Source organism: Poecilia mexicana, unplaced genomic scaffold, assembly GCF_051168715.1.
Source record: "Poecilia mexicana isolate PSO_F unplaced genomic scaffold, ASM5116871v1 scaffold_11, whole genome shotgun sequence".
Taxonomy (NCBI): Eukaryota; Metazoa; Chordata; class Actinopteri; order Cyprinodontiformes; family Poeciliidae; genus Poecilia; species Poecilia mexicana.
In genome coordinates this window covers 10,973,734-10,986,387 of record NW_028263380.1, presented here as the reverse complement: position 1 = coordinate 10,986,387, position 12,654 = coordinate 10,973,734, and the positions used below count along the sequence as shown (strand labels likewise).

General features: G+C 40.3%; 1 protein-coding gene across 2 annotated transcripts in view; it reads right to left on the bottom strand.

The window, feature by feature from the left end:
- Nucleotides 1-507: 507 nt before the first annotated feature.
- Nucleotides 508-12,654, bottom strand: part of calcr (calcitonin receptor) — a 35,924-nt gene continuing 23,777 nt past the window's right edge. For both annotated transcript variants that reach the window (XM_088010183.1, XM_088010184.1), the window contains 2 exons: nt 11,601-11,642; nt 508-4,493 (listed from right to left, as the gene is read on the bottom strand). In XM_088010183.1, coding sequence (XP_087866309.1) covers nt 4,272-4,493; nt 11,601-11,642 — 264 coding nt within the window. In that variant the 3' untranslated portion in view covers nt 508-4,271. The remainder of the gene's footprint in view (nt 4,494-11,600; nt 11,643-12,654) is intronic.

Here is a 12,654-nt window from a genome sequence, read left to right as displayed (position 1 = left end):
GTAGAATCATAATTACGGTGAATGAGCTTATCGCACTTTCAGATCATCAAATATTAAAAGTTACCTAACTAAATAAAATGTAAAAAAGTTTCAAATAATGGCTTCAGTAAGGGAAGAAAAACTCTATCCAAACCAAACTGGGTAAAGATATCGTTGCCCGTATTCTTAAATCGCAGAATCAAGGAACTACTTTCACGCCAAAACAAAGTAAGTTTACATGTGTCATGAAGAAAGACATCTAGATAAAGAACTGAGTTAAATGTGATGATGCGTCATCTATTGTTGATGGAGGTTTGGAAGGAGGAGACCCAGTTTGAGGGTCCGGTTTCAGTGAACCGACTTCTACAAAAATGTCCAGCGGCCGATTAAATTCCATTTTACATCTGGCATGAAACCAACACGAACCTTTTCAGAAGAAGAACGTCGTTTCGACAGTCAAACGTGGTGTGGAGCCGGTGACTGGAGCCGAATGTGGACCAACTAGATAAAAGACCATAACCATACAGCGAAGAGGAGGATGAGTTTAATAATAAAATAGAACATGTACATTTTTAGGATGTGACATTTTTTTTTGTAAAACCTCTCTTCTATCAATGATTGTCACTCTTCTTTTCCTATTGGCAAAAGGCTGATAAATAAAACAAAACAAAAAAAAACCCTCAGACATACAGTACTAACTACAGTACTAACATTTTTTTTTTAATGATTTCCAAAGAAGCCTGACTTTCTTTGACTCATTTAATGTGGTCTTCTTGCGTAATAGCCCTCTGGGATTTTTGAAGATTGTTTTAAATGTAAAAATTTTTTGTCAAGTTTCAGTGACCATGCAAATCACTCTCTTCCTAGACCCATCCAAAGAAGTTCTGATCATGAAGCAAAAACAAATCCTTTGGCAGCTTTGTGGTCCGACAATGTTATGTTGCAACTGCAGCGAGTCCATGCTTGTCAATTCTTGCCATTGACGTACAACGGATGGTTCGAGAGAGAGAGAGAGAGAGAGAGAGAGAACTGACGGGAGTTTGTTACATAGCAGTGATGCTTGAAGAGAACCAAATTGAGAACAGCACTTTGTTGTGAAGGGATGACCAAATATATCTGATGTAAGACATTATATTAAATACCGAGGAGATGTTTTCTGAGAAGTGGCGCACTTTGTTCTGTCCTTTAGAATGGGAGAAATCCCGAACGTAGCACTGCTGAGTTACTCTCCGTGTCTTCTAAGGTTTAATGAGTTGATCTCCATTGATGAGGGGTCACATTGCTGCCGTGATTTGTGTTTTTCAAACAGCTGGAGGCAGCCTAAAGAAGAGTTCGTCAAGGCGTCAGACTGAATAGCTGCTGAAAGAGGTGTACGACCTGCCGTTAGAGGTGGAGGCCACGGAGACGCCGTAACAAACAGATAGCTGAAAAGACAACTGAGCAGGCCGCAAGTTCCTTATGGGGGTTTCATTGTAAGTCAACCACCCCGAGACTGAACAATAAGAGAAAACCTAAACCTAACCCTTCACCCTTTGAGCATCAAAACCACCATGCTGAATAACCCAGCAAAGGTCTTGGAGGACATCAGGAAGGTGGCCTCCCTCTTTGAGGACTGCTAAGTGAATGTCTCTGGAGACAGGAATCGAAGGCGCAAGAGAAGGACAAAGAGGAACCATCTTGAAAGGTTAAGCATGTATCACATGCGGACTGATTGGCCGGTATTGATAATTCCTACCAATAGGGAGGTAAGGTTGGATTGAGGAATAGTTTGAGGCGCAACTCATGCCAGATCCAACAACAGGCACATAGCAGAATAGCAATAGAAACCGGCGTCAACATGTCATTAAGACCCAAGATGCAGGAAAGGCCTACTTACCTTTCCTGCAGAGGCGGTCCAGCACTTAATGTGAGGTGTAAGACGGAAACAGGTAAAACATGCACCAAATTCAACAACAGAATGGCTGAAGAGGTACTTAGAAACATATCTGCCGAGTTTGAGGCACCGTCAAAGTGTGAGGCACCGTCAGGGCTGAAGAAGAATGAGAGGGTTAAGATTCCAGCTCCGGACTGGCAGACGGACGACATGTACCCAAAGTAAAGACGGGGGCAGTGAAGAGTAAAGATCCAACTTTAAAGTAGGAACAATCTTTAAAACATTACTTGAAAAACCTTTTACTTCTCAAATTTAGCTGTAGGTTAACTTTGGCAGCTATTCTACACATTTGGATACAGACTTTTATTTTTGAAAACACAAACCTGCCTTACAGTGGGTATTTAAAAAGAAAAAAAAAGAAAAAGAGGAGCAGCAGCCTTATCGGCTATTTCTAGAAAACAATTGATTTTAACCTGAAGCGCTCAAGCAGGTGATGCTAATATGAAGCAGCAAGTTTCTATTTGAGAGCCAGAAGAATTCATGATTACAAAAGCAGCTAAAAATGTTGGCTGTTGACTGTATTACTGATAAACACAAATTATTTTCTCTGCCTGTGTTTAAATGTGTCTGTAGCTTTGATCTTTAAGCGCTACTTTAAGGATCATAAGTAACTTAATGAGAATAATTTTAGCAAAAGTTTTTGCTGATACATTTCCAGTCAAAGGTACGTGTACGTAATGTTTTAATTTGGGGGTTTTTAATAACAGAATCACTTTGTTCACTGTGACTAAGTATGGTCATGGGCAGCTTGCAGAGGGACATTTAAGCAAATATTTTTGAGCATGTGTGTGTGCATTTGTTTGAGCCTTCCGGTGTTAATTCTGGGCCTCTGTGGGGGACAGCAGATCACCAATAAATCCAAACTTGTGCACACGACTCCTATTTTTTAGAAGCCATCGCTGCCGAATCACTCCATCGTGACACAAAAATGGCTCAAACGAATCATCAAAAGCCTAAAATTAAAACATTAATCTTCACAATGATTAGAGCAGTTAACCAAAACTGTTTAAATTAAGAGAGTGGAGAAAACAAGGAAAGAATGAATTACGTTTGTGCCCTCGTGTAAAAGTTGTGACTTCGGTTGGTTCTCTTCAGTGTAACACTAAGATTTGCGCCCACATCCTTTTTGTCAGTCACACAGAAGGCTATGAAACGAACCCCTGCATGTACGCACGGAGGACAGAGGAACGCACCGCTACGACGGCCGAGGACGAACCGCAGAGAGCTTCAAGAAGGAGCGATAATACATTTTTTTACATTTTTTTTATCAGGACTTCAGGGCAAAGCTGATGCCGCACTCCACTTAGCTCAGCAAAATGAACTCCTGTGACTGATAAACCCTTTATATCTTTCTCTCTCTCTCTCTTTTTTTTTCTGTCTAGAATATGCACTTTACCTCTCAGCCCTGTTGATATTCGGCATCGGCACAGACACAGCAACTCTGAAACAACAAGGCCGTCAGGAAGGCAGCATCACGGGACGCACGGGTAGCACAGAGTTAGGAACTAACAAGTAAAACGCAAACAGAAATTGAAGCATAAAGTCATTTTAAAACACTGAAAACACCTTTTGTCAAAGAAAACAAAATTTAACATACATTTATGTACATAATTCCAGAACTGTAGGGATAAAATAGTGTCTAGAAATGTTACCTCTTCCATGTCATATTAACTTAACGTGTGTGAAGGGGTGTTGAACCTCTGCTTTCCGTCCTCGTAGCTGTGATGAACAAACAGCACCCTTTGGTATAGGTGAGGTCAGGAATGATGTGGTCCTCAACTTGATAGGAATAATAATAATAATAATAATAATAATAATAATAATAATAATGGTTCGACTCCGTTTGTCGAAGTCGTAAAGAGTTAGAACCGCCACCCACCAAAGTGTCACATTTAGTACTGTCGTCAAGAACAGAAAGCACCCCAGTTTGCAGTAATTTGATTTCCTCTCTGTCTCTGTGAGCTGAGCCACACACACACACACACGCACACACACACACACACAACAGAATAGCAGCTTTAGAAAGTCAGCAGACATCATGAACAGCTCTCTCCTCTCGCGTCGCAAGTTCTCGACATCAATGTTCTCAGGGGGGGAAAAAAAAAAAAAGAGCTGCAGCAGCAACATAAGAGTAAAGTGTAAATAAAATGCTACAGTCTCGTAGCTAATCCTCTCTCTCCCCGGCGAGCGCTCCGACTCAGACCCGTATACATTCACCCCCTCCACCCCCCCCCGTGCCGGACAAATTAGCCTCTGAGATTTATTCGCTGAGATGAGGCGGCTAGAACGGAATCGTTTTCTCCTTTTCTGACTCGGCGTGGTGTGTGTCTGCCGTCACGCTCCGACTCTAAAGCGCAGTCTAAGCGTACGTGTCTCCCGATTTGAGCGCCACCAGCTCCGAGTCCTTCGTGTGGCAGCCGTTCAGGTGCTCGGCGTTGCACTCCTGGTGGTACATGAAGGCCGGCACCTCGGTGATGGAGGTGGCCGTGTAGGACGTGGAGCGCATCGAGCAGTGGTCCTTCCGTCGCTGACCCCACTGGGTTTTGTACTGCATCCACTGTCTCTTCAGAGCCGCCTGCACCTGAAGGACACAGAAACAGACATACAAAAAAAAAAAAAAAAAAAAAAAAATGCACAGGTCTTATTAAAATAATAATAATAAAAAAAGACTAAAAAGAAAACATTTGCCCCCAATTTCAACATCATTTACTTTATTCCTCCCGTCTGCTCTCCTAATGGCTCCAGCAGACATTTAGATTTACATCGTGTGGTTTCGGTGTGGGGTTAGAGGGCAGACACCACGTAACCGACATTATGCGAGAATATTAATCAAACTGACACTGATCGCAACTGACGCGGAGCCTCGCAAACATATTCGGACCACGTTTTTACACTCTTGTCACGTTACAAACCACAGACTTTGACGTATTTTGTTGGGGTCTTATGAGACTAACAGATCGTGTGATTCTGAAAAGGCAAAGGAACGAATAAATGTTTGTCTGATATTTTTCTAGCTCGTAAGAATTTAAAAAAAAAAAAAAAAAGCGCATTTGTGTTCAACTATCCTGAGTCAAAGCTTAAAAAGAAAAACATCTCCAGCTGCATTTTGAGCTGAAGTCACGGAATAGTCCATGTTCACCAGATTGGGTGCATAGTTTGCGTTGACGGTCATTTTCTAGTCTTTACATGAGCTTCTCATTTGGATTTATAACCGGGCTTTGAGTGGGCCATTTTAATTCATAATTATGCTGAGCTGTGAACTATTTCTTTTGCAGCTTCGGACGGATCCCGTTGAAAGGTCTTGCGATGAGGTTTTGCTTGGGGACAAATCAGCTCATAAGAGTAGGAGTGCAATCTTTAATCCAGGAATTTGTTCCTATAACAAATAAAATCTAAAAGGTACGAGTAAAAGAGCTTCCAGATTTTTGTCTGACATTTTTCAGTCTGATAAAAAATAACAGGGTGCAGATTTTTCCACATCGACATGTTTGTTTGCAGCCATTTCGGTGTCAGAGAGGAACTTGAGAAATTAGTTCATTAACGGAGTCTTACTGTGAGCATCTGACACAGAAAACACTTTTAATAAGCAAATGAATCAAATCCAGTCTGTAACATCTCAAAATCCATTACTAGCCTGAAGACTTACTGGAAGTAATCCCTGAAAACCCCTCTCTCTTTCGTCTTTAGCGCGTTAATCAGTCGCGGTGTTATATAAAGAAACGCAATTATCTCGCAAATACAAAATTCAGCAGGGACGGCGACTGACAAGAGTCGGAGGCTTTGCTGCGTAGACGGACTGACAGAGATTCTTGCGGATTCACTGCGACGAACAGAACATATGTAGTTTGTTGGAAAATTGCTGCGGCCATTAAAATACTTAAGGAGGCAACAAGTTATTTAAACCTAATTAGTGCACTGAGCAGCTTCTGACTCATTAAAAAAAATCTTACGGACTCAACTTTCTTCTTCTACTCTGTCTCCGCATCTCATTCACAAAGCAAACAGCGCTAATGGCAAGCCCACGCAAACTCAGCCACCGTTCGCTACAGGTGTTAACTGTTTTGCATCGCGTTCAAGTTGCATTTCCTCACAAATGAAATACGAGCGTCTGCAGAGAATACAGAAGGTGCAGTCTTGAGCGAGAGAGAGAGAGAAATGGCTTCTTACATCGAGGTCAAAGGGTCTCTGCAAAACTGCAATAACAATCACTGTGTCAGAAAGGAAAGTTAAGAATGACATTTCTGAGTCAGAGCATATTGTCAAAATTGAGAAAAAAGAAAAATAATTTACCAACATTCCTTATTTTCACTTAGTGGTGTCTGCTGCCCTATCATTCCCTCTTAAAGGGGAGCAGGGGATTGTGTCAGACTGCACACGGTTTGTGTGAGGTGAGGATTCAGAAACAAATCGGAGCCGCAGAGAGAGCCCCACGCAGGCCCCAGAGGATTTAAACAGATGACAAAACTAGGTCGCTTGACTTAAACAGATTTTTGCAAAGTGACGGAGGCAGGATGAAGTGACCGCCAGCCTTAAAATGAAAGAAATTTTCAGGCTACACACCCGTGACTCACATTGCCGTGATCCTTAACTTTCCCGGCATTTGCAGTAACACAGATTTTAGCCTCCAGACAGGCGTGGCGGAAACTTTGCTTTTAAATTGAAATTCTAGGTAAAAGGAATCTGCGATTCATTTTATAAACACTCATGTAAATAACCTCGGCATTCTGGCTTCAACGTGAACAGAGCTGACCCCGCTGTTTCAGGTCCACTACGCTTACTGCAGTTCTCCTTTTAAACAGTAGATGTCTCTGCAGAGAAAATCTGCCTGCGTTCAACAAGTGGAAGCAAAAAAAAGAAAAAAAAGTTTAGCGATCCAAGTGATACTTTTAGGTATTTTAAGTTTATATAACATTTTGCTGTGAATATTCACTCTTTCATTAGATTCAGCCTCGCATGTTTTTGTTGAAGTTTTTCTTTTAGACTGCTGTTTGCTGCTTGCTGACAGGGTCTGTACTGCAGTAATGAGAGGCTAACAGTGAGAAAGTGAGTCAAACATTACACCTCTGAGTTGGTAGTAGAGACGAGTTGGTGAGAAGGTGTGAAGTGAGAGAGGCAGCAAGGGCAGAACGATGATAGTTCAGTAAATGCACATTGTCATGTTAATGTAATGTAGAGGACTGCATTATGACTTTTTTTTTTAATTAAGGCAAATCAAAGGCAGGGTTTGTCTTTGAAACCATATCACAAAATCATTTACTGAGAATGTGTTTTTGTTTTTGTTTTTTTTCCTGGGTGTACGTTCAACCTTTAAGACAGCCAATCAAAAGTTTAGAAAAATTAAACATACATTCATTTAATATTATTTGCTCTGTACCAGTATTATAATTCTAGTGGAAGAAATATGGCTCCTTTTATGAGTAATGACGCCTTTTCTGCTACTGTACTAAGGTAAATCTTTTACAGTTCTTGGTATATTTTTCTACCAGAACAGTTTTATTTTGCTTCAACAGTATCACACATCAACTCGGAGGAGAACTTGTCAGTTCTCACTCATTACATCTCAAAGCCTGCAGGGCTGCGCTGCTACTGTGGAAAAGATGCGTCTCTTTGTAAAGATTTGCTTAATGAAAGACAATCTATGAAGACCATGTCATGCGTGCTCGTGTCATGTTTTGTGGGGACATGTTCACACTAATCAAACTCCATAGTGGGTCGCGATCGCACCAGAAGCTCAGTGTAAACCAGTTTGTTCGGAGCAGCACACCGATACTGGTGTGGGCACGTTACCGCATAGCACCGTAATGATATTAATGAAGCTGCTAATTGTCGTAATGAGACAAAAGAGCAGCTGAGGCTTAAAGCCTCCATGTAGGACATCTTGGTTGACGACACAAACACAACTTGGAAGCTGTTTGTCTGGCTGCCCTCGCGTCACAATGGGGCCATTGATGAAACAAGGCAGGTCTGTGCAGCTTGGCCTTGAAATCAAAAAAAAAAAAAAAAAAAGTGAATTGAGCTCAGCCCCAGAAACTCTAGTCCTGATTAAGGGAGCATGAATTGGTCGTTATATGGGTGAAGAAAAACAAACCTCGCTCGCTCCCCTCTGACAGGTTGTGCGCTTGCCCTTTAAACATGTGCGCTGCACGTTGTTTTCACTCACAGAGTCGTTTACATAGTTTCGGACGATTCTCCTGTGTTTTGAAAAACACAAGGCAGAAACCCTAACTCCACGGTAGGATGACTTTTGTCGGTTTGCGCCAACATCTGCTTGTTGTGTGCTTGACTGTTTTGGCCTTCGTTTTTATGAACTCGAGCCTTCTGCTTGAGTTCATAAAACAATATGTCATCGTCTAACCGAGGGACGGACTGTCAACGGGACAGGTTTTTATTCCACGAAAAATACTCAGGAACGGCCGACCTCAGCTCACATTGCTTTTGCTAAGCTATTCCTTCATATGTCGTCGTCTTACAACCACAAAATTCACAGCATCGTTGTGAAACAGAGCAAAAAAGGAACTTTTGGTTTAACTAACAGAAATCAGAACATTTGCTGAGCGTGACTATATGCTTACAATATGCCAGTATGTATATTTGATAAATCAGAATTAATTTTATTATTTTTTTTATCTTAGTATCTTAATTCACTAAATGAAACAGCATGGATTACATTAGTTACACACAGATAATTATGATGGTTTTTCACATACAGCTAATGGAAACTTAGAACATTACATCAGACCGGTAAAAAAATAAAAAGTTTTTTTTAATACAGAAATGTGGATTTAATGTAAAGTATGTTTAAATAATTATTTATTTCAATGGTGCTTCTGCATTAAACAGGCAGGAAAATGAAACATCCATCTTTTTTTTCTCCTACATCACAATTAAATACTGCTTTGTTTTGTGAAAACCCAATTAAAATCATTGAAGTTACAGACCACACCATGAAAAGATGAAAAGATTTTTTTTTCCAGAGGTGCAAATTCTTCAGCGCGCTGCTGCACGTCAAGCAAGTTTTCAAATTTCACCGTTTTGCTCTGCCAAAATCTCACATAGATGGTTGAGTTTAACGGTCTGCTCTTTGTACGCAGTTTAAGCTGCAATGCACCAGAACAAGGTGATAAAAACCTTCGATTCAAGCTTCTTGAAGACGTGAAGCTTAAAAGCGTCTTTCACTCATTGACGCCGGAGAGCCAAGAAGTCTCCACAAGCTCATTAACCTCGTAAGCAAATGTTCGTAAGAGATCTAAATCATTGGTTGGGGGGGAAGTGTTTGAATCCGGCTAAGGATGTTTGTCTCTCAGCTGCCGACAGATTTAGAAGGGCTGACATGGGGATGTGAAAGGAAAGTTAATTTCCAGTTAAGCTCGGCATCCCAAACAGTCATTATATGCCTAGTCTGACTCGTCACTTGATGTGACCTTTCTGCATTAACCGGCTTCAGATTGGGTTTCTAAGGGACAAGAACAGAAAGGAACTTAAAACCTACTACAAACAAAACTTTGACCTTGTATTTAGTGTCCATGTTTCACATTTTGACATAGTGTCAAGAGCAGATACATACGGAAGAGATACAACCTAAAAATAAAATCCAAACATGTCTTAGCTGATGATGCCAGATGTCCCAAAAAATAATGCCTCCAGCAGTGAGCAGCTTTATGGCTGAGCAGGTCTCAGGATAACAGGTGGATGCTGACCTTTACAAAAGGGCAATTGCCCCATTCAGGATAGCAAAGTCATGTCAAAACATGGACTACAGGAATTATAAAGGAAAAGTCTAAAACAGTGGATCTTAAGCTTTTTTGCGCTACCAAACCCACCAGTTTCATATGCGCATTCACTGAACCCTTCTGTAGTGATAAATAAAAAATGATTTTTTTCCCCCAAATTCAGGACATAGACAAGATCACTAAGTCTTCTTAAAAGGTAGAGTCTCTGAGAATAGTTCTTCAAAATATAGTCAGTGTTTTCAGCAAAGTTGGGCTGACTGTCCAGGAATGACCCAAGGTATTTAAAATTTGCCACAGTTTCAGCAGGTTGGCCATCGAGAGAAACTGGAAATACTTTAAGGTCTTGTTTAGATCATTTAATTAGCTCTACATTCTTAAGAGAATGAAAAATTAATAATAAATAATAAAGACTTTGCGGTATTCTGATTTAGTAATGTAATTATATTAGTTGTGTTACCACCCCCATGCCACTAGAGGCAGTACCAACCCCGAAAAGACGCGACTAAGGAGCAGATTTAGAAGTACACCGAAAGCTACAGAATTTGGTAAAAACGGTGAGTTTTGCTGAAGTAATTAAAGACACAAGTTCAAATCCATGCTGAGAGTGGAGCTCCTTCAATCAGTGCTCCTCCGCAGCTCTGATTGGCTCAGCAATGTAACGTGATCCTCTGCAGCAAGTGATGGCAAAGCGGGGCGTCATCACGACTTTACACAGTGTGTCTTTACCTCCGCGGCAGAGGCTCCGCCGAACCCCTGAGACCGACTCACCGAACCCCTGGGGTTCGATCGAACCCAGGTTGAGAACCACTGATCTAAAATGAGGGCAACTGATAACTAGTCTATCTGCTAACCACATAGATACACCTAGACTTTAAAAAGTTGAATTTTAAAGTCTACAGATGTTTTTTTTTTTTTTTTTTTTACAGTTTGAAGATCTTTGTTAAAGAGCCATGGACAACTCACCCAAAGAGGGGTGAGTTTTCTCCAGCAATAAGGAATACTCTGACTCTGAAATTGCCCCTCCCTCACTGTTTCAGTGCCCCACTGTGACACACGGCTCTTGTTCATGTGAAAGATAATTGGGTGTTTGGACATTTGTAGTGTGAAAACTGACGGAGCGTTGTCCACTATTTCTACTACGGTAAAGTCTGCATGTGTGTGTGTGTTGTTGTTTTTTTAAGTAAAGTTGGGATGCCTGTTGAGCAGCAATGTCAGGGCTTTTGAATCAAATGTAATTAGCCATCTAAAATCAATTATTTAGTTTCAGTGGTAATATTTAAAGTAAAAAAGGTAAAAAGAGAAAAAAATACTACAGAATAAGCAGATTTACTTAAGCCGTATACTAATTCAATTTTTCGCTTTACTCTTTCACCACCACCAATACTTTTTTTTTAAATTTAATTATAAATTAATCCTTGCAAGACTATGCTAAAACTGAAGCACAGATTTTTGTCTAAATGTCTTGAACTAAATAAGGTATTTTCATAGATCACTGTCATAAATGTATATGTAAATATATAGACAGCTGCTGGATGCTAAACTAAGAGATTGTCAGATTGTTCTCTCACTCTCAAAACAACAATAAACCAGTGTGGCAGCATTATAAGACGCATAACACAAGAGGATATATCAGTTTATCAACAGCAGCGTGTGTCTCTTTTTTGTTGTTCATTAAAATTTTTTTCCTTGACAATTTCCCCCTGTTTCTCTTGGTATTTATACACTGTTTCATCTCCCCGCAATTGTAAATATAGCTGGTGTATTTTTGTTTTTCATTCCCGTGCGTGGAGACTTTCCTTTTGTATCCAAATCTGCCTTTCTGTCTCTGGTTTGGGTTCTCCTCCTCAACTTTCCCTAACACCCATCTCTATTTTTAGATGAAAATCATGGGAAAAGCACTGGTATTTACATAAAAGTCTTTTTAATACAGTTTGCGTACAATTAGGAGTGTTCCTTACCTCTCCATTGAAGAAGCAGAATATTGTTGCCACCAGCAAACCCTTAAAAAAAAAAAAAAAAAAAAAAAAATCATTCATTTCCATCCATCCATAAATAAATTTATCCATGATCAATAAAATTTGGTTAGCATGTTCAGGACTAAAAGCACCCACTAAGGATCGAGTAATGAAATACCAGCTGCTGGACAGCAACGTCACTCTCTACTGCTAAATTAATTTTTCGTTCCCGAAGAGGACATGTGTAAAAATTGACATGTTCGAGTTCATTTGAAATTCCCGCAGTGAAAAGCCTAATGGCTTCTGCTGGTGCTTGACCAGAGTCGGAAGGCTAAGCTAGTTGCTAGGTGGTTAAATTAAACAACTCATTTGGGTTTAAAACAACCAGAGAACTAGCTTGACAACAGGCCACTGATTCTATGCAGATCTCTCATTTATGGTAACTATGCGCAGCTCCCAGTTAAACTACGACCGCACTGGAACCAGTTTAGCAAAGACCCCCGTCAGAGACAGTCTTATAGTAAGCTAGCAAAGTCTGAGCTACGAGGCCATAGTAACACATAGTAACCACAGTTATTACATTTGCTTTATTTGCACAACAAAGATCATCTTATGACACATTGCAAAACCATTAGATCCATATATATTCAATTCAATTAATTCAAGGATGTTGTGAAATATGCTTAGAGAAGCTAAAAACTAATAATGAACAACAACAAAAAACAAACTAACAGGAATTCATATAAATCCTGTCAGAGCCTCAAACCTGTTTGACACACATGTGTATGTAAACTTCTGACCCCAACAGGAGCAACACAAGTACTATCTGAAAAGTGAGCCAAAACCTTTTCTATTCAAAATGTCAACGACGACAGGGGAGAGTTTTACTCTGGATGCACACTGAGGTTTGGTTTCCATTTTTAAAAAAACGTGATATTTTAATATTACAAGCAATCTTTTAATACGTTTCCCTCATTACTACCGTAATATTTGTATGGCCTGCCTGAAATGGCATCCATTCACAGAGCATTACAGCAGCACCATCATAATTTGTAAC